Source organism: Caretta caretta, chromosome 9 (assembly GCF_965140235.1).
Source record: "Caretta caretta isolate rCarCar2 chromosome 9, rCarCar1.hap1, whole genome shotgun sequence".
Classification (NCBI taxonomy): domain Eukaryota; kingdom Metazoa; phylum Chordata; order Testudines; family Cheloniidae; genus Caretta; species Caretta caretta.
The window spans coordinates 77,398,793-77,420,777 of record NC_134214.1 but is presented as its reverse complement, the minus strand read 5'-3'; the positions used below and the strand labels follow the sequence as shown (position 1 = coordinate 77,420,777).

General features: G+C 49.9%; 1 protein-coding gene across 2 annotated transcripts; it reads left to right on the top strand.

Moving 5' to 3' along the window:
• Nucleotides 1-5,733: 5,733 nt before the first annotated feature.
• Nucleotides 5,734-14,699, top strand: LOC125642366 (transforming growth factor beta activator LRRC32). 2 transcript variants are annotated; one of them, XM_048863594.2, is made up of 2 exons: nt 5,734-5,890; nt 7,900-11,721. In XM_048863594.2, the coding sequence occupies exons 1-2, from the start codon at nt 5,771-5,773 to the stop codon at nt 9,892-9,894; spliced, it is 2,115 nt and encodes a 704-aa protein (XP_048719551.1). In that variant the 5' UTR covers nt 5,734-5,770; the 3' UTR covers nt 9,895-11,721. The 2 variants fall into 2 exon arrangements, 1 of the variants encoding a protein (XP_048719551.1); XR_007358376.2 differs by lacking the exon at nt 7,900-11,721 and adding an exon at nt 14,077-14,699 and having other exon boundaries at nt 5,755-5,890.
• The last annotated feature ends 7,286 nt before the right edge of the window (nt 14,700-21,985 follow it).

The following is a 21,985-nucleotide window of genomic DNA, read 5'->3' as shown; positions in this document are numbered from 1 at the left end:
GTTCAGTCCCGGCTGAAACATTTCTTTTTTCCTCTTTAGAACCTTCTGTCTGCTAGCAGTTTGTGTTGCCAGTTCTCACAATTTTATGATGAGTCTCCCCATAGCTGGTATTTTTCTTACAGCCCCAGCTACTGGGATGGAGATTGCATGAGAATCACAGCTTTTAGTTAAAAATGAAAGTTTCTGGTATTTATGGTTGCAGAGAAAATATTGAAAATGTGAACTGAGTGCACCCTAAGTGCTCAGAAGAGAAAAGAACCCCCAGATTTATATTTTTAAATCTCATGACTTTTAAGCAATCTTATCGTTTTGGGGGCCTGCCTTATGATTTTTGCATGCTAGGGCTCCCTTGTGCTGCATTGTTTTAATGGTATAAAACCCTGACCTCTTCAGCATTGTTCAGTAATGGCCAGGGGTCTCCTTTCTTGGATTCGTGTGGAGCCAGAAGACACTGTACTCAGGACGGATTCTAGGGTCAGGCGAGCAGGTGCTTTCTTCCAGGGCACAGTACTGCTATTCCACTTGGCTTTTTGTTTTCCTCAGCTCTGATTGGCTGGCCATTTTTGCTTGCTGATTGGCCACTCGGGGCAGGAGGGCACCAAAAATGTTTTCTGCCCTGGCTGCCAAAATGGCTAGGCCAGTCTTGACTGTAATCACCCCGTGGAGAGTGACTAGCAAGAAGGGAGCCAGCCTGAGAGAGAAGCAGAACTGGCCCATTACAGATGAACAGTAACTCCCTGATATATGGCCTGGGGAGCAGGATCTAGAGCAGTTCACAGCTCACACTCATGATCCATTCCCCAAGGTGCGTGCATGAGAGCTCCCTCTGCTCGAAGCCTGGACACCAGAGAGATCTCACAGTGACTGGGGAATGCCAGCCCTCCGAGACACGGGCCATCGAGCTGGGAATGGGCATTAAGTATGCAAAAGAAGGGAGTGAACTGTACCCCACTAGCCAAAGTCCCAGGGTAGAGGCATTACTGCAAAGCAGGAGCTTTATTTTCAGTCCAAAGTGAGATGGTTGTGTTGATGGGAGGTGCACACTCCATTCCCTTTCAGTCTACCTTACCTCCCAGCCCTGAAAAACTTCCACTAAGTGGGAAAGGGGGACTCGGTTTCCTTGGCCTCTCTACTGAGTCTGTCAACAAGGGGGCTAGTCAGGGCCAGATGTGATGGTGTGTGTTGTGATAGACACCTGCTCACTCTGAACCATGCTCGGACTCTCAAACTGGTGGGGGGGGAGATTCTCTTTGAAGTATCTGGGCTCTCTGCTTTGTGCCGTTTGTTTTGCAGGTGCTGTATTATACCATGAACCTGCCGACAGGTCACCTCATTCAGAGAAGGAAGGCTGTGGTGTGAGGCAAGGAGCCTAAAGTTACTAGCTTATTCCTGTGTGCAGAGCATGCTGGCCCATTACAGCACTAACGCCTGTTGCACTGCTGGTGCGTGGCCACTCTTCCCTTCTCCCCCTGGACGGGGCCGTGTTGCTGAAACCATTAGAACAGCCAGACCCAGGAGCTGGGGCCAAGCGGCATGTCTGGCCAGGTACTGCCCAGCCGGCCCCAGTCTAGCTCTGTCTGAGAAACACCTAGCAGCAGTGTCAAGTCACAAGAGCAGGTTCTCCTTGTATTCCCACTGATGAGACTCAGCGCCTCTGATGCTGAGCTGTGGAGCTGTACAGAAAAGCAGTTGCCCCTGGGGGGGGGGGGCGGGGGACAGTCGCACGCTTGTATTCGGAACGACATCACTGGCTCCATCTGTATAAGGGAGTGCACCCCTCAGCTCCTTTGCCACTGCCACCAAGAACTCACAGCACGAGTCTTCTCTGGTCTATGAGCCCGTGCTCTGGATAGTCACTGCTAATTGTTGTTAGTTTTTGTTAGTGACCAGTTAGTTGGATGTTGGTCTTGGGTTATCTCCAGGACCATGTCGGATCTCAAATTCCATATGGGGCTCAAAAGATGAGCACCTTGCTCAGCCATCTTCCCCGAGACAGATGCATGTGACCCATGCCCCAGGCCTGGGACAATCACACAGTGTGCCCCAGTGCATGACTTGCCATGTTGTACTCCTCAGACAAGGAGGGACAGTTAGCTCAGGCTGCAAGCATTCGAGTAAACTGACTTGATACTCCTGAAGGAAGCTTGAGGTCTGCTTCTAAAGAGGCCATAGAGGCACCTCGCCACTCCTGCCTTGGCACTTCCCGCAATATCAGGCCCGAGGTCACCTTTCCGAAGCAAATGCTTGCAGAGGCCGAGCTTTCCATCTGGCACCATCCTTCACCACAAGCTCCATGTAGACAGTCCACACTGGCACACTGGTCTGTGACAGCACTGAAGACTTCTTTGGGCCTGTTAGAATAGATGTTGATAGATGCTGTAAGCAAAAGGCAGGCTTCCAGATCTCCATGTGACCCTCCCCCAGAGCAAAAGGAGAAGAGGTAGCATCCAACTTGCAGAGGGAGGCCAAGGAGAAGAAAAACAGGAGGCATCATTCTCCTCCAGCACCGACATGTTTCCTTTGGGGACTCCTTACCAGTGCTGCTGTCATCTTTGGCACATACTCCTCCTCAGTTTGGGCCTCCAATGCTGATACCATCACCACCATCCTCTTGTTGGACACCTCCCTCAAAGCTGTTGGCTACATTGCCACTGCTTGAATCCCTACAGCAGTATTTGCCTCCAACTTCCATCCAGAACATAATGGAGGAAGATGGGATCCCCTCTGAACCAGCTGTGTAAGTTCTTCTGGCCCCCTCCAGAGAGCCCAATGCAACTTGCCTTGTGAAAGATATTATGCAGGGCCATGTTCAATTACTCATGTGGCCCCATATTCAGGGGTCCAAGCAGGCTCTCTTTCATGCTGCCGAACTCACCAGGGCACTATCTTCAGCACAGGAACAAGATACCTCTTCTGGCACCAAGATATTTCCCAGGACGGCCGTTCTCTTTGAGAGTGTCTGTGTTCCAGACGGTGCAGATATGCCCATCACTATTGCCGCTGTCATTGGTGCCAGCATTGACACCTCTTCCTCTTCCAAAGGGCAGAATAGACATGGATAGGCACAGGGAATTCCCAGCCTTTGGATGGAAATGCTGGGGATTCTCCAAGGAGTACATGAGTGTGCCAGAGTCTGATCAGGGACTTTCAGTTAATTTCACCCTAAAGGCCAGAACCAGCTATTTAAAGTGCACAGAGGAGTTTGTTTGGGTTCCCCCATCTGACACTCTGGGGATGTGGAAAAAGGCTAGGGGATGCACAGAGCCTGGGTCTTGTGCTAGGGAGTTAGGTCACCCATACTAGGAGAGAGATTAACTTTGTTCCCTTCCCTGTACTCCCTTCCCGCTCCTCTGCTCCTTGCTAGGGGTGGTGAAGCTGGATGGAGGAGGTGAGCTAGAGAGCTGCAGGCCAGTGTCTCCCTAAATGGAGATTCCATGTTTTTTGGAGCTGTAAACATTTTGTGACATCTTTTGGTTGTCTCTAAAGAACAATAAAGGCTTGCTCTCTCTAAGGTCTGTGTTTGCCTTCATAGCCTGAAACCCAGGCCTTCAATAGAATCAATATGAACAAGCAAGGTTTAGAAGAGCTGTTGCCTTCAGGGGCCCTGCACCCGGTGAGGACTGACCAAGAAGATGGGTTTAAAGCATTGTACCTGGTTTTCCAGTCCAGAGACTAGAACTTCCACAGGATTCTCTACTCACCCCAAGAGCCCTGTTTATTCACTGAGGTGCATCTGACCCTCAGCACTGCATTTTGCTTGAGACCTGAACCATAAGAAACAGAGAGCTTTCCCACAATATAAAAGCTCTTGTGCAAACTGGATAGTGGCGGTGCAGCCTGCTGCAGGAAAGGAATGAAGAGTCAACAGCATTGAGCCAAACAAACAAAAAAAGTCCACTTAGCAAAATATCCCATGAACTGTCCCAGCAGCCAAACATTCTTGTTGTGACATGTATGGACCAACCAGTAGGTGGCAGAGTGGCCCTGGATATGTGACCACAGAAAAATTCTTTTTTGAGATATGCTGGTATTGGGGGAGCTAATATGAGTAGGGTGACCAGATAGCAACTGTGAAAAAACGGGATGGGGTGGGGGTAATAGATGCCTATATAAGAAAAAGTCCCAAAAAATGGGACTGTCTCTATAAAAACGAGACATCTGGTCACCCTAAATATGAGGCTGTCATAGGAAAATCCCCTCTCTCTCCCCTTTCTCCCCCAGTGCAGTGTAAATACCAGGCAATCATCTTCCAGCCATGCTTCACACCATTAGGGGCCCAGGAGGAAGGCATGGTGATAATGCAGTGGGCAGTGGCAGCACAAGTTCCCGTTCCCATCACCCACATATACCCCTGGCTCCTGCCCATGCCTGTTGCACCCTGTCCAGGGAAAGACAGGCGGTCATTTTCTGGGGCCCATTCAGTTCGGGGCTAACTGGGGGTGAGGGGATGTTGTGAACACCTATTCACAGAGCCCTGGACTGAGACTGCAGACTCATTGCTCACTCACCCCAGTGATGGCTTCTGTTCTCTGTGCACTGCGCCCTATGCTGGAGGTGAAAGGCTCTTGCTGGCTGCTGCTGCTCAGAGCTGTGTGGTTGGGTTGGGCATGTTCCCCTCTTGGTACATTTGTTACTGTCTGGGGGCGAGGGGAAGGTGGAATGCCAGGGGTTTAAACGGGTTACCTCTCTGAGCCCATCTCTTCTGCCCTCACCTCCCTTTTCCTGTAGCTCAGGGAGGCTCCATCCCCCATCCCTTTGGGAGGCTTCTCTGATCCTGGGAATAGAAGTAGCCCATGGGCTGTGGGAGACTGGGCACCCCCTAGCAGAAGCACCAGTGGAGCCCATGGGATACTCCAGGTGCAGGAAACCCCTCGTGAGGGTGTGAGCTGGAATTCACCTCAGGACTGTGCTGGGTGATTCATTCATGGGAGCTGGATGGTAAAACCCTTGGTGCATTCGCTCCCCAGCAAAGGGTCAGGTGTTGTTGTAAAATTTCCCTCTGCATGAGCTGCAGTAGCCCAGAGAGGGAGAAGGGAATTCCCTCTCCAGGCTCACTCCAGCCTCATCTCCCCCTCATCTCATGGAGGAAGGCATGGCCAGTAGTGCTGAACAATGACCCCAGTGCTGTTTATCACCACAGAAAGGGATTTGATTCCCCTCAAATGTCTAGCACCTCCCACCTGTGACTATTCCAGCTTGGGCAGCAAAGGGGGCCCTACTCTTCCAGTTTACATTTTGCCTGGTGGCACCATCTGGTCTTAGGTGCTAGCCTGAGCCCAGCATTTCCTACAGTGTCTAATTGCTCGCTTGGGATCCCCTATCCAAGCTAACCAGGCTTAGCTGTGAGTTCTGACCCAGAGCACAGCAGGAGGTGGCTGCAGATAAGACCCTAGGACAAACCCTTTGGACAACAGTGTGGTTTCCAAACTGGGGAATACCCACAAAAACTCCTCTCCTTCCCTGGGCCTTATCGGCTCCATTTTGCTGATATTTATTTCCTTTATAGTTTCAAATGATCACCTGGAAGTATGTGTAGTGGCATCTCCACCCCCTGTTCCCTAGTTTCTCTTTCCTTTGTGGCTTCATATACTGTTTTTCCCCGTCAGAGGCTTATATCTTTATTTTCCCACTACCGTAGCTGGGACTCCCACACACTATCTCCTTCCCCAAGCCCTCACTGGAGCCTATTTATATAGAAGTCTTTCTCTCCCTTAGCCCAGATGAGAGCACAGAAGCAGTGGGAAGGGGCTGCTTGCTCCTGGAGCCCATCATGTTTCTGTCAGAACACCGGCTGGCTGAAAGAGGATATTTGCTGCTCTGGCTGCTCCCATCTGTTCTCAAAGCCCAGCCTAGTGCGGAGGTGAGCCCAAACCCTCTGCCATGCCAGCAGGTAAGGCTAATTGCCCAGGATCCTTTGTGATTTAATAGCCAAACAATGCACCCGGTGGGTCTCAGACAGGAACTGCTGGTTGTGCTCATACCCTGCTGTGATACTAAAAGTTTAAAACCAGATTTTGAAAATCTTCCCCCAAAACTCTGACCACCTCAGCCTAGCAGCCACCTCCTCTTCAATAGCCTGTCTTTTTAATGTCCCCTCTCTTACACTTTCTTGTCTCTCTCTGCCTCAAGGACTTTCAGACCTTGTCTTCAAGCCTCTGTCCCCCCACCTCTGCCTTGTAATCTCCCCCCTTTCACCATTAGCCTTGTACCCAGGTGCTTTCATTTTGTCACCCTGAGATATCGTTACCCCTCATCTTCAGCAGTTTCTACCAGACAGACACTGTCTTGGGCAGCTTTTTGGATACCATGTGTCTGAGTGAGGCTTGACACAGCACTTGTATGTATGGGGCCAGGAAACGCTAAATACCCTGAACACATCTTGTCACCCTGTATTGTCTGTTCCTCCCCCACTTTTCTGTGACTGATCTCCGGGGTGGCTCCCCTTTGGGGACCAGTTGGTGAAACACCAGATCTCTAGAATTAGAACGTGGGGGACAGAGCAGAGAGAGGAGGAGACCGTCTGGGCCCCAGTAAGCAATGAGATCGATGGCTTTCTCCTCCCCTTATACCCACCCAGCTTCTACTCCCCGGCTGTCTTGGCCTGGAGAGCCAGGGAACATGGGCCTGAACTCAAACCCAGTCTCTCCAGTGACAGTGAGAGCACTAACCCCTAGACATCTTTTTTTCTTCATGGCCAGGCGCTAAAGCTGGAGCTCGCTCCCAGCCAGTCACTCAAGTGAATGACAAACTTCAGCTTGAAAACAAGGGACAGAGGTCATGGCACTGCCTCCTGGTTTGATCACACCCCCTGGCTGTGTCTTTTTCTGCTCGCTCGCTAAGTGATAGGCTGTGGTTAGAGGAGGTGGGATGGATCACTTGACACTTGAGGGAGGACTGTGGCTGCCAGAGGATTGAGGTTTCTCATTGTGGGATAAGAAATGACGAGGCAGTTCCCAATGGGAACTATTCTTCTCTCCCTGTCCCCTCCTTGGATATGTGCCTGACTGAGGGCTGTGCTTGGGGGAGAGGCACATGGCACAGAGGAGCCATCAGGACACGCACCCCACTGCAGCCTAGGCTCTGGGATGCAGCTGTCAGACTCCACACAGTCTCATACCCTTCTGCAGCCCAGTGAGTGTGACACAGACCCTTGCCAGTGAAGGGAAAAGGATGGTGATGATGGTACCTGAAATCAGCCAATGAACAGTGCTGACCTAGCAGTCAGGAGCTGTCTGCCTCCCTCTTGCCTTATTTTTGTTCAGGCGAGGGAGCAGAGGTGCTGTGTGGTTCCTTCGTTGACTCTAAGCTGTGATCTGCTGGCCAGCATAGGTGCATCTGTGTCACCCAGTCTGGAGGGTTTCAGCAGCGCAAACCAATAACCTGAGCTTCTTCAGGGGCTTCTCTGAAGGTAATAGTGTCAGCAGGGCCCTCCCTAGGGGGATGTGGGGCCCAGTGCGGAAGTGACAAATCTGTCACTTCTGGGACTGACCTCGCCACCCAATCGGTCCCGCCTGCAGGGGCCCCCAAAGCACGGGGCCTGGAACGGTCACCACGATTCGTCGTACCCAAGGGACGGCTCTGAGTTCCGGCCCCCACTGTACCTCAGAAAGCCAGGTCACAAAGAACCCCCTACAGCTCTGAAAGAGCTTCCCACCCACAAGGTCAGATTTGTGATTATGCTAGAAACTGTGTGTGAAGGTGCTTATGCCTTCATCTCAGCCCGCCACGTCGAAAGTACTTGCCTAAGGGGAGTGCGTGCTTGTGTCTGAGGATTTCTAGTAAAATTCCAAACAGCAGTAAGGTGTGTGTGTGTGTGTGATAGGAGAGGAGCCAGGTTTGAAATGAGGTGTGGGCTGAGCTCCTTCACTCTCATTGATGGCTTTCCTTGTTTCTCCATAGAGCTCAGTTCAGGTCTCATGCCAAGGTCTTGGCCTCCGCACATTTCCAGAGAAGCTTGGCCCTGGGGTTAAGCAGCTCGACCTCTCTGACAACTTCATCCAAAACCTGACGGAAAGCTGCACATCAAAGTTAGGGCAGCTAGAGCACCTCAACATGCATTTCAACCAGTTGGCAACTGTGTCAGAAATGGCCCTGACTCATCTAACTCATCTTCACTCTCTGCTCCTAGCTGCAAACCACCTTGATAGGAATTACTTCACCAATGGAAGAGCCTTCGGGTCACTGAGGAATCTAAAGGTCCTGGACCTTTCGGCAAATAATTTGGACAGTGATATGGCAGCCTGGTACTTCAGCAATCTCACCTCTTTAAAGAAACTGGATCTATCCTGGAACAAGATGACCAGGCTGCCAGGGAGCATCTTCCAGGGAACTCAACAGCTAAGAGAGATCAACCTTAACAACAACTACATCATGGAAATAGAGGAAGGCGCTTTTGAGGCTCTGGTAAGTCTAAAGGTGGTGAATTTAGCCATGAATTCGCTTCACTGTATCTCGGGCTTCAGCCTCACACAGCTGCAAGTTTTAAATCTCAGCTACAATGCTCTGGAGTTCTTTGTTACAGAGGAGAGAAAGGAGCAGTACCAGCTTCAGGTGCTAGATCTGAGTCATAACAAACTGATTTACTTTCCAGAGCTCCCCAAGGTGCATCGCCTCACACACTTAAACCTCTCTGATAATGCCATGGTCTCTTTGGCACCAAGTTCCACCAATACAGCAGAGTTCAGACTGTGGTATGATGAGATGGCAAGACCTAACATATCCTTGAATATTTACAATGCAGCAGCTGGACTGTCAAAGATAACTGACTTAGATCTCAGCAGTAACCTGTTGTATTTGTTCCCAGTTACTTTCCTTCACAATCTGAGCTCCCTCCAGAATCTCAATATGGCTAAGAACTGTCTCCATAATATCGCTGTGGAGTCACCTCCTGGTGATATGAAAAGCAAGGAGCCAGGCATGATGCATGACAATGCCTTTCTGTCAGTGCAATCATTGGATCTTCAAGGCAATTTCATTCATTCCTTGCCACAGTGGTTTTTTGGTATTCTGCCCAAACTGGAAACACTTGACCTTGGTTCTAACAGCCTCCAGCCTTGTGAGAGCCAGAATGCTAATAGAAGAGAGATACCAATAGGTCATAACTCAGCTCAAAGAGATAACTGTACATCCTTCTGTGACATACCTCAGCTGAAGTATCTGAGTTTACGTAGGAACAACATTGTGAGGCTATATCCTTTCATGTTCAACCAAACCTCTTTGGTCTCCCTGGATCTGTCTGAGAATGAAGACTTGTTCATGCCAAAAGGAGCTCTGGAGGGTCTGGAATTCTCCTTGCAGAAGCTCTCTCTGAGAGGAAACCAGATGGACAATAAAAAGACAGAGTTCCCTTGTCTGAAGATGCTGAAAAAGTTGGACATGTCAGACAACAAGTTGAGTCTTTTGCCCCCAGACCTGGTCTGCTCTCCACTGGAAAACCTGAACATTCGGAATAACAACCTCCAGGCCTTAGAGAAACCTGCCACCATGAGATGGTCCAGCAGCCTCAATCATCTGAACGTTGCTGGCAATCCCTTTAGCTGTTGTGCACTGAGCTGGCTGGAAATTCTACAAGCTGCCCGTGTGAGTGTGTTGGATCTGAATGAAACTCTGTGCTCTTATCAGGACAAGAACAGGAACTTCTCAGCTAAGATAGCCAACAAGCCCACGTGGCTTTGTCCTCATCAGATAGGAAATCACTACCTGATGGTATTGGTGGTGGTGATCACTCTTTGCTTTCTGTTTCTCAGCTGCGGGATGTTCTGTCATCTGAAAAAGAATCAGAAGCTGTCAAAGTATCTGAGCTTCACAAGCAACAGGGTGGACCCCATTCCTTATCATCCAAATAAGGAAAAGAGAACTGAAGAGATTGTAACAGACAGAGTTACAGAAGTATAGTACGGGGCAGGAGAGGGAGAATAATATTTATTGTATTTTAGGCACCTGCCCCTCACTATTAAAGGCTTCACAAACAAGACAATAAAACATTCAAAATCAAATCAATATTCTGTGCTCCCTCCTGATGCAAGCAGCTTAGACACATGCTGTAGCCTCCATGGACCATCTCTCCATACTGTTTTTTTGTGTGTGCAAGGGATAACTGCTCATTGTGGGAGCCGTGGAAATATTGTTGTATTTACAAAGAATTCCCTCATGGGTTTCCTGCCATTCAAAGAGCAGCAACCTTGTTTCAGGGATCTCCCCCTCCTGCTTCACAGCTGAACCTACCCTCTTCTGTTTGTGAGCAGATAGTTATCTCCACAGCAACAGAATTTTTATTCTACAGAACTGTTGTTCAGCATTCTCCAGGAGTTGTCACTTGGCTTTTCAATAGGCAAATTTAAATACTTCTTAGTGTCAACCTAGTAAACAAGAAGCCCCTCACCCCTTCTTTCCCCCCTGCAATATGAGGGCTGCAGAGTCATGTGAAACGCCCCTTGTAAGGAAGTTTTAGGCCTGGTCTACACCTAAAACAGGTCAACCTAGCTACAGTGCTCAGAGGTGTGAAAAGTTCACACCCTAGGAGATTTAGTTAAGCTGAGCTAAACCCTGATGTGGACACTGCTAGGTCCTCAGAAAAATTCATCTAGCAACCGCCTCTCAAAGGAGGGGATTTACCGCAGCAATAGAAAAAACCTGTCCATCACTGTAGTGAGTGTCTCCACTACAGCAGCTGTTTGGCTGTAGCACTTGATGTGTAAACAAATCTGTAGTGTATTCTCCTGTAAGGGCCCAAAACACAACAGCTTACAGTATCAAAAATGGCCTTGTGGGGAAGGGGGAGAGGGTGATTTCTGTAGAATCCCAGGATGTTGTTTAAAAACGTGACTCTCCCCTTTGTTGACACTCCTGTCCCTTGAACTTTCATCCAAACCTTTGTGCTGAGTTGATGCTTCTAAGTGGCTCTGAGCAGTGCAGAGTGTGCCTGAGGGTGGCTTGCCATGTTCTTGGCCATTGTGATAGGAATGATTCTACCTCAACAAAAAGAACCCGAGTTGAAAATTCTCTGCCTCTCTGTAGTCAAAACCCCTAAGCTTTTCAGGTCAGCGTGCAGGCAGAGCTTGAACTAGGACAGCCAAGCCACCATTTCTAAACTCGTCATAAGCCTGCAGTGGCTGTGACAGGCTGACATCTTCCACAATGACAGGAGAGCGCAATTGGGCTGTCTAGCTCCAGGGAAAGCTGCCCCCCTCCCCACCCATGGAAGTCATCAAGGCAAGAGCTCCCAGTCACTGTTCTAACCAGTAACGCTCTCACCTTTGGTGCTCACACTCCCCAGATAATCAGCAATCGATTTAAAAGATGCTGCAGGAGCAGAGTCCTGAAGCTGAGGTGCTGAGCAGGGCCTGGCGAGTAGGGGACTCTGCTCCTGTGGTACTGAGGTACTGTGGTACTACAGCTCTCTAACCGCCAGGTTACTCCTTCTGGGACTCAGGAAGCCAAAGAGAAACACTCATTAGCATCATGGGAGTTGTGCTTGAGCTCAGACACATTCATTCGCTGCCAGGCTTGCTGTGACAAAACCCATTGCTTTTCAGGGTTCCTCAGTTCTAGTCTCTGTCACCCCAGCCAGCCTGACACTGAGTGCGACACCCAGGAATGTTTACAAGTCAAGCTCTACACATGTCTGGGGCTGCAGAGTACCGCAGAGTGAGTGGGGTTTGGAAAAGGTTTAAATTATTCATGAATTGTCATTAAATGATTCATTGTAAAATAAAGGACACTTTGCTCTAAAGAAGGCGCTGCCCTCTACCTCCCACCCCCCCCCGCCACCTGCGTTGTGTCTGTACGTCTGCGACTACTGCCTTACGTGCTGTGACAAACCGACTTTCCGAATGAATGGGATTCTATGCCTATCTCATTGGATGGAGCTGAGCCCATGTTTCCATGTTCAGTTCAGACTCTCTTTGATCCAGAAGGGTGCTGTGGCCAAGATAGGCCATGAGATTATGCTGGTCTCTATTCCACTGTGCTTCCCTCCCTTCCCACCAGGCTCTGTTGTTGTCTATGGATTTATCCTTCTCATGTACATTAGAAGCTCCTTAGGACAGGGATGTATTTTCTTATTTGTCTGGAGAGCACTGTGCACGCACCACTGGGGCTATATAAGCAATCTGGCTGCTCCCAAGAGCTGTGATTGTCATGCAAGAGAAGGTAAGGGAGAGAGGGATGGATGCCCTCTGCATATCCAGGGCATGGTTACTTCAGAGGGTGTTTCATGATAAACAAAGCCCCAGGTGCTGTTGTTTTATGACAGGTGTTTTTGAAGCTGTAAATGTGCATTTTGGGTGGCCTCTTGGTTAGTAATGTTCCTCATTTAAACCACATACGAGGCTGTACTTTCCATGCATTCCACAGTATGCTGACTTGACCTTCACAGGGTTTATTCATCATCACCTTCCCCTGCCCCCATGAAGAAGCCTTCAGTGTTGTACATTCCATGCACTCTAAACCAGGACAGCCCTGCTGTGCCCCACTGAGAGCTTTGTTAGGCCTTGGCTACATTTGCAAGTTAGAGCGCATTAAATCAGCCCCGGGCACCCTAACTCCTTATTCACACTGGCAAGGCATGTAGAGCGCCTGGACTCCACGGCTGGAGCACCCCTGGTAATCTACTTCCACGAGAAGCATAAAGCTTGCTGCGCCCTGGCTGGAGCGCCGTGGGACCAGTATGGATGCCCTGGTCCATTAATGCGCTCTGATCGGCCTCCAGAAGTGTCCCACAATGCCTGTTCTAGCCACTCTGATCATCACTTTGAACTCAACTGTTCTGACCTCAGGTGACCAAATGTCAGACCTGCCCTTTAAATTCTCTGGGAATTTTGAAATTCCCCTTCCTGTTTGCTCAGCCAGGCGTGTGGTGCTCTCAGTGCATCTTTCCAGGTGACCATGCCTCCATGCGCCAGGCGATCCCCAGTATGGAGCAATGGAAAGGTGCTGAACCTCATCAGTGTTTGCGGGGAGGAAGCTGTCCAGTCCCAGCTGCGCTCCAGCAGTAGGAAATATGATACCTACAGGCAGATATCAAGGGCCATGATGGAAAGAGGCCATGACCGGGACACTCTGCAGTGCAGGAGCTGCAGAACGCCTACCGCAAAGCCCGAGAGGCAAATCGCCGCTCCAGTGCTGCCCCTGCGACTTGCCGTTTCTACAAAGAGCTGGACACAATACTTGGGGGCGACCCCACCTCCACTCCGAAGAGCACCAGAGGCCTTAGCAGCCCAGAGTTCAACAAGGCAGAAGGAGGAAAGCGGGAGCGAGGGTGCTGAGGAGGAGGGGGGCCCAGAGCCAGAGGACGGCCCGGCATCCCAATACGCATACAGCCAGGAGCTATTTTCAAGCCAGGAGGAAGGTAGCCAGTAGCAGCAGACAGTGTTTGAGGAAGAACAAATAGCAGAGGAGGTGCCTGGTAAGTGGCTTTTATTTTGGGAAGGAAGTTGTTCAGTGTGGGCTCTTGGGGTGAGGAGGGTTAGGGCTGCATGCATGTCTAGATGCGGAAAAGGGCGTTGATGTGCTCTCTCACAATGCAGTAATTGACCTCAGTGATCTCATCAAAGGTCTCATGCAGAAGCTGGGCAATCCACTTGCACAGGTTCCTTGGCAAAGCTACTGTGTTCCTTGTCCTAGTAAGGCTAACATGTCTGCACCACTGTGCCGAAAAGGGTTGGAGGTACCATTTATCCACACAGGCAAGCAGCATTAGGGCCAGGGCAGAAGCCGCATTGTAGTAGAAGACCCTCCCTTGCTCCCCAGGTCACCCTCAACAGCGAGATATCTTCCAGGACGAATTCATCCTGTGGAAAATGTGGGGACAGTGTTCAGTATAGGGGCCCCCTGCAGCTGTTGGCTCTCCCCAAGGCACAGAACCCCAGAGGACAGTACGGCCGTGAAACAATCAGTCCTCCTTGCCCCTGTGTTTACTCACCATTTCGGGTCTCCTGTGGGTTATGTGCGCTCGCTTTGGGACTGGCACTTTCTGCTATTGTGTACACTATACTTGTCTTTAAGTTCAGCCGAATCATTGCTCTGTCTGGTGAGAACAATGCTGCCTCTGTTAAGTGTTGCATTTTGGCTTTACAGATGCAACCTTGAGATCCCAGCCGTCCTTGTTATCAACAGCCGAAAGGCTACAAAGAATCAGGAAGCGGCCGCGAAGAAGCCAGGAGGACCTTCTGCATGAAGTTATGCAGCAGTCCCTACTGATAATCCAAAAGTATAGGAGTGATGGGAGACTGAAAGGCGGCTCCACCAGCAGAATGCTGATCACCGGCACCAAAGCGTGGAGCAGCTGCTAAGCATTATGGAGCACCAACCAGACTCAATGCAGGCGCTCATAGCACTGCAGACGGAGCAGATCCGCGCCTGCCCCTGCCCCACAGCCCTTGTCCCAAAACTCTTTCCCTTGTGCCCCCATGTCACCGCCAACCCACTTCACCCAACATCCGGTTTCTTACCACCACCAGCTGCCTCCGACACCTGTAGCTTCACCACCCCGCCCAGCAAACTACAACCCTTACCCACTGCACTCAGCCCCCTTCACCATGCATTTTAGCCAGCCTGAAGTGCAGCACCCATTGCACCACACTCCAGACAGGAAGGCTGAATATGATAACAAGACATACGCAAATCTGTGCTTGTCCCATTCCCCACCCCGCCCCCTTCCCTCCTCCCACACAGCACAGATGTGTCATGCCTTTTCTGTTCCCCAGCAGTTGTGTTTCTTTTCAATAAATGAATTTTTTTGGCTTTGAAAACATTCTTTATTGCATTAGGTAAAAGATACCGTAGCCCAGGAAAGCAACAGGCACTGCAAGTCAGTGCATCATACGTAGCAAACACAGATGCCTACTAGCATTGGAGCCACTGCACTTCACTCCCGTGCAGGGCACCAAACGTTAGTGGTGGCTCTCAACATCGAATTGCTCCCTCAAGGCATCCCTAATCCTTACAGCCCCGCGCTGGGCCCCTCAAATAGCTCTGGTCTCTGGCTGTTCAAATTCAGCCTCCAGGTGTTGAACCTCCGTGGTCCATGCCTGAGTGAAGCTTTCACACTTCCCTTCACAAATGTTATGGAGGGTACAGAATGCAGCTATAACCATGAGGATGTTGTCATCAGCCAGGTCCAGCTTCCCAAACAGACAGCACCAGCAGCCCTTTAAATGGTCAAAAGCACACTCAACGGTCATTGTACCAACTCAGCCTGTTGTTGAACCACTCCTTGCTGCTGTCAAGGCTCCCTGTGTAGGGTTTCATGAGACATGATATTAAAGGGTAAGCCAGGTCTCCAAGGATCACAATAAGAATTTTGACTTCCGCTACGGTGATCTTCTGGTCTGGGAAGAAAGTCCCGGCTTGTAGCTTCCTGAACAGGCCTGTGTTCCAAAAGATGCGTGCATCATGCACCTTTCCGGATCAGCCTGCGTTAATGTCCATGAATCACACATGATGATCCACAAGTGCTTGGAGAACTATCGAGAAATACCCCTTCCGATTTATGTCCTTGGAGGCTAGGTGGTCTGGTGCCAGAATTGGAATATGCGTCCCATCTATTGCCCCTCCACAGTTAGGAAAACCCATTTGTGCAAAGCCAGCCACAATGTCACGCACATTGCCCAGAGTCACGGTTGTTCTGAGCAGGATGCAATTAATGCTCCTGCAAATTTGCATCAGCACAATTCCAGCAGTCAACTTTCCCACTCCAAACTGGTTAGCGACCAATCAGTAGCTGTCTGGATTTGCCAGCTTCCAGACTGCAATAGCCCCGCGCTTCTCCACCAGCAGGGCAGCTCTCAATCTCACGTCCTTGTGCCACAGGGTAGGGGTGAGCTCAGCACACACTCCCATGAAAGTGGCTTTCCTCATCCAAAAGTTCTGCAGCCACTGCTCATCATCCCAGACTTGCATGATGATGTGATCCCACCACTCAGTGCTTGTTTCCCGAGCCCAAACGCGGCGTTCCACTGTGGTGAGCATGTCCGTGAATGCCACAAGCAATCTTGTGTCGTCATCATAGAATCATAGAATCTCAGGGTTGGAAGGGACCTCAGGAGGTCATCTAGTCCAACTCCCTGCTCAAAGCAGGACCAATCCCCAATTCGACATCATCCTCGGACTCTTCGCTGTCACTTTGTAGCGTAAGGAGTAACTTGATTGCAATCCGTGATGTGCTGGCGAGATCCATCAGCATATTCCTCAGCAGTTCGGAATCCATTCCCACAGACCGAAAGGGAAGACAGAGCACACAGTACAAAAACCATTGAAAGATGGTGCCAAATGTGGATGGAAGCACAGGGATGCAAAGTGATGCATCACGGGGCATTGGGACAGGACCCAGGATGCCCCATATTCCCCCACCCACTTCCCACAAGCCACAGCACCAGAATGGGAAGAGGTGTTCTGAGGGATAGCTGCCCATAATGCACCACTCCCAATGCCGCTGCAAGTGCCGCAAATGTGGCCACATCACTGCGTTTGCAGCTGACAGTGTGAACACACGGCAGCGCTTTCCCTGCTGCGGTCTCCAAGGCCTGGTTTAACTCCTGACGCTCTACTTCTGCAAGTGTAGCCATGCCCTTAGTAATTCACCTGGTACCCAAGAACTATGCGTGCTGGCAACGTAAAATGGAACCAGTTACAGGCACCTTCACCTTTAATATGAAAGGGCAGCCCAGGGAGTCTACAGACCCCAGTATGCCTTCCTTTCAATCTGAGTGGATGGTCACTTGAATTGAACTGGAGCATTGCATGCTGGGCCCTCTAGTCTTCATTAGATGCACTTCTGTATTAAAGGTGACTGGCTGCAACCACATACAAAAGTCTCGATGCTGCCTTTGTGCCCAAAGCTGCCTTTCGGATGTCCATCCTGCTCCAGTCCTCATAAAGATGCAAGAAGCAGCTTCCAAAGGCTGGAGATTATTTGTTCTCTGTTGCTCAGTGTGTCAAGCACAGCATCTAAGGGGAAGACAGGGCAGGAAGAATGTTTTCCCATAATCCCGAGGGTTTATATAGTGCTGTGGCCACTGAACATTTCACAGACACTACAGCTGTGTCTTCACTAGGAAAAAGGTGTGTTCTGTTCTTAACTCAAGTTAATGAGCAGGAGGTAAAATCCTAGTGAAGACAAGGCAGCTGTAGTATTAACGCACGTGAACAGGTCACGGTAAACCCAAGGCTCCCTCATAGTCTAACTCAACCTGCTAGCTCATGTGAAACCATAAACTGCCTTATCTTCTCTAGGATTTTATCCCATGCTAGTTAACTCGAGAACGCACCTTTTTTCCTCATGAAGACAAGGCCTAAGTGAGCCTCCTGTCCCCTGTGCTGCAGGTGAGGGAGGGTGGTGTTGGAGGCTGGGTAACTAAGGCAAGTGGGAGACTTTTACACTATGTTCTGGGTGGAAGGATCTTTGCAAAAGAAGCTCATAAACTTTTCCCTCTATTTTTACTCTGTTTCTCCTCCTGAGGGAAATTGAGGTTTTCTAAGCATTTCTAGGTAAGGTGATGCTTGTTCTGTGCATTAGACAGAAGAACCTGCCATACCATGCATTTGCTCTCCCTCCTCAGAGCTCAGTGGGCCCCACTGCATGCCCTATATATGGAAAAGAGACTCTCTTTCCTTCTCGTTTACACTGGCACCCATTGCTGTGGTCCCTGCTGCCACTCCTTTCCACTATCTCTTAATACCGCTTGCTTGTTCTGTGTGACTCAGCAAAACTCCCCTGACAGCTTTTTCTAATTAGAGGTGCTGGGTTTTTTGTTCATGGCACTTCCTTCCTCTGTGATGGGGCTCAGTAGGGACTAGAACCTGCCACAGCCCAGCCAGTGCGGCATCTTGGTGGGAGGGAGATTTCCTCACTGTAGAGCGACATGAAGGCAATTTGCAAAGTCTCTCCTCCTTTGCAGTCTCCTTTTAGAATCTCCCTCCTGGTGTGTCTAAAATCTCCCTCACTCACACTGTACCAGCCTGATGGTCCAGGAAAAGCAGAAGTGAAATTTTTCTTGTTACATTAGCATGTTTTCCCTGTCTGGATCCTACCTGCTGAGCTTCCATTAAAGGGGATGGGTGGGAGCCTGGAGATGCAACCAGCCAGGTAGCCCAAACTATGGATTGTGCTGCTGTAAGTGGGCATGATCTCAGGGGCGTGCGAAGCGCTGTCTCTGTAACAGTGTCCCAGCCCTTTGGAATCCCTAACAGAGTGGCATTACAAACTGCTCCAGCCTCTCCAGCTAGTGCTGGGGACAGACCCCCTGCCCTTCAGTGCCTAGCCCATGGGAGGAGGCATTGCTGTTACTGTAGTCTGGGTGAGCTCAGGGCTATAATTGCGCTGAGTTAGTCCCTTCATGAGTTCACTTATTATGGGCCGGTTCTGGCAGGTGACTGCCTCCCACGGCCCACTTCTTAGTATCTTTTCTGTGGTGAAGCCACGAGTTCAGCCAGCAAACCAGAAAGAGGAAGGAGGCCTGGCCCTGAGGGAGAGGCAGCCCCTCCCTCCTGGAATGTTGCCTACAATCTCTTCTACCCTGGGTCACCTATCCCCTCAGTGAGGAGCTCTAGGAGGGGGAAGTAGGTACTTGTCCCTAGTGTGATGCAAAGTGTATGCAGACACCCCCACACCCACCTAAGGATTTGACTGAACTAGGGGGAGCTGCCTCACTCCTGAACAGTGCTGCAGATGGAAGAGTCACCACCACATGACAGCCTGATACTTCTGGAGCGTTGGTGGCTTTACGTCATTGCAACACACAATCCTCAGCTATTAAATGTCCTAGGACAAGATACTCATCAAATACCACCAGCAGCCTCCCTCCAGCCACCAAGGGCTAGGGGCTCTCTCTTCTCTCCATCCCCATTTTCCTTCTGTCTGCTGGATGGGAGAAGGACTCCCAGCAAAACACCTCTTTTTCCCTACTCTTGGGGAACACTGTACAGGTCTCCCCATTGCCTCATGTGTGTAAGGCAGCCCATGGATGTTGGCAGCTGTGACCTGTATTTTGGTGAGAAGCACCAAGCAAGCCAGTGGTGTGTGCCAGAGTAATGCAGGGCCCTGAAGGGCCCCTAACTCCAATAGTTGCCCTTTTTCCATCATCCTTTGTTCTGGTCTTCCTATCCAAGCCAATTTAATTAATGTATCAGCGAAGATTTTATGAAAGCTATTATCAAATCCTTGGATGAACACAGCTCCATCGTCCTATCACAGAAGCAATCAAGTTTCCCTAGCAAGCTCTCTCTGTGGCCCCCTCGATGCTGTTTAGTTAATGCTCACAGTTCCCTTAATGTCTAGGTATTTCATGACCTTTTCCTCTCTCTCTATTCCTCTGCCCTTTCACTCAGGATGGCAGTTACAGAGACCTGCCCTGCATACAGAAGTTTGACCAGTTTAACAAAGTGTGATGTGGCACTGGATTAATGGAATGGGTGCAACTTCTGTGCATAGACAAGCCCAGTGATGGGTTGCAGTTTGCCTGGATCCCTCTGCTGTCCTTCCTACAAGATTTCCCCAGGGAGACAGTCTGTCTGCTGACTCCCTAGACATGTTATCCAGACTGGCTGGTTTGGAAATAGTCATATTGTCCAAGTGTTCCCTTCCTGCTTTTTATCCATTTATACAGGCTCTTCCACTCCTCCCCACATGACACACGGACCGGTCACAAGAACAACACCAGCCACCCTGGTGGGTGGCAGTGGTTACTGTGGCTCCATTTCACTTTCTCCATGACATTCCCTCCCCCCACCCAAAAAAAAAAAACCTTTCTGAAGAGTCTATGTAGGAAAATGAAGCCTCCCTCCTGACCTGGGAAAACCCCTCTCAGGATGGAGTGTGACACGGAAGTGGACTGGGTATTTTTAGCACTTACCCTTTGTTCACTCTCTGGCTCAGGTTGGAAAGAGGAAGTGACCTCAACTGAAGAATGGTGTTTGCTTTAAAAGGAAGCCCTTGTCTGTGAGCCGGTCATTGCAAGACTCATATGCAAAGGGGGTGACCCACAAAGTTGCCTTTTTAGGAGGCAGCATGTTCCAGTGGACTGAGCTTGGGAACAGCTCAGCACCTGAACTGAGCCAGCAGCTTCTGAATTCTAACCCAGATGCTTGTTATGACTTGTTATGGGAGCTTGGCACTTACCTTCTTTCCCTTATTTTCCCCAACAGTGAGTAAGGGAAGGTAATAGTGATCTTCACGGTATGCCATTAAACAGGCAGCATTTGCCAATGGCTCCTGCACAGTAACCAGTGACTGCAGTTTCTTCCAAGCCTATGAAAAACTACCCTGTCTCGGCTAGCACTGTGCCATGTCTATCTGCAAATGTTGCCCCTAATGGCAACCACTGGGTCTCCAGGGGCACATGCGAATGTGAATTAGCTGATGTTAGTGCAGTGCTGTGTGAGTGCTCAGCTGTAGTAGTATTTCTGCTTCTCCTAACACACAGCGGCTCAGAGCCAGGCTCTACACCCTGTTCCAATCTTATCCTTAATTCCCAGCAAACTGACAGCGTTACCACTTGGGAGCGTTTCCCAGCCAGGCCGCAAACTCCTTTACTCAACTTGTGCAAACAACTTTGAAGAGTCCTCCTGCTCCATGAAGCCTCCTGATCATAACAACCAACCCCATCCTGTGTCTGTCTGTGTCATACTGTGCGTGTACCCACAGGGCCTCCACATGAACTTATTCCAGGAGAGGATCCTGTTCTGTGGTTGGGACAATTCACACCCAGGACAATGTCCTGTAAAATAATAACAAACCACTGTGCCCCCATTTTGGTTTCTGGTGGCTTTTGCTACTGGCTACTCCTGGCTTCTACTAAACCCCATTATCCAGATCTTCCTGCAGCGTATACACTCTGCTCATTGCTACATCTGCTTCTTGCTGGGCTTCTCTTCCATAGCCACCAACCACTGGACAGGTGTGAACAGAGCCCAAGGCATCAGGCAGCCATTTCTTCTGCTGGACCTTTTAATCCAATCAAAACAAAGTAATGAAACGTTGCTCCTTTGACCTGGTAGGAAAGTTTGGTCCTTCGGGGTCAGTCCTGTGTTTCTAGAATTGCCTGTGGAAATGGTGTGACTCTGAGACTTGTGTTTGATCTGCTGCTAACATGCAGCAAAGCCCCTCTCCCATCCAGTCACAGCAGAGGTGAGTAAATGTTTTTACCTGCTCTGATGTTCATTGAAGATCAGGTTGGAAGGGACCTCAGGAGGTCATCTAGTCCAACCACCAAAATATGGCTCTGGTGGGACTCAAACCCACAACCTTTGAATGACTTCATCTGTCATTGATCTAGAAGTCCAATGCGCTATCCATTGTGCCACAGAGGCAATATATTGCTGCATTGCAGGCTTCAATGAGGTCAGGGGTCAGACAGACAAAATGCTGCATGCTGGCTGCTTCAAACTTCTGCCGTACTCCATCCCCTCAGTAACACTGACAGCAAGGCTGGCTCCTCAGTGTCAGATGCATAAGTACCTGCCTATCATACCCACCAACTCGCCTCTCCCTCTCCCTTTCAAACTCTCACTGGCTTTGATATTTGAGTGCTTTGGGATTTTAATAGATTTGCCTGCCAATTACTTGATTTTAGATTCTTGGGTTTGCCAAGTTGCCAGTGTAAAGTACCAGCCATACCCAGGGCTGTCTGGGTGAACTGAACCCAAACAATGATTGGGTGTATCTGGGCCAGGATGCAGCAAACAGGTATCAATCCAGGGCAATGGTGCACAGAATGCCAGTCTGGGATCTCTCACACTCTGACTCTTGGGTGACAAGCACTAGCTAGCTAAGGCAGTTTGTACCAAGGACAGGTAGAGGATGACTCCAAGAACAGATTCTCTGTCTACCCTGTGGGAGGAGACAAACTGGAATGGGGTCCTTGTGCCCCCTGGAAGGGACTCTGGGATCAGTACCATGTTGGGGACAGAATCACCTGAATTGAGAAAGGGATATAAATATGTCTTAGCTGTACTGAGGCATATCTATTATATACAGAGCATGTTGAGA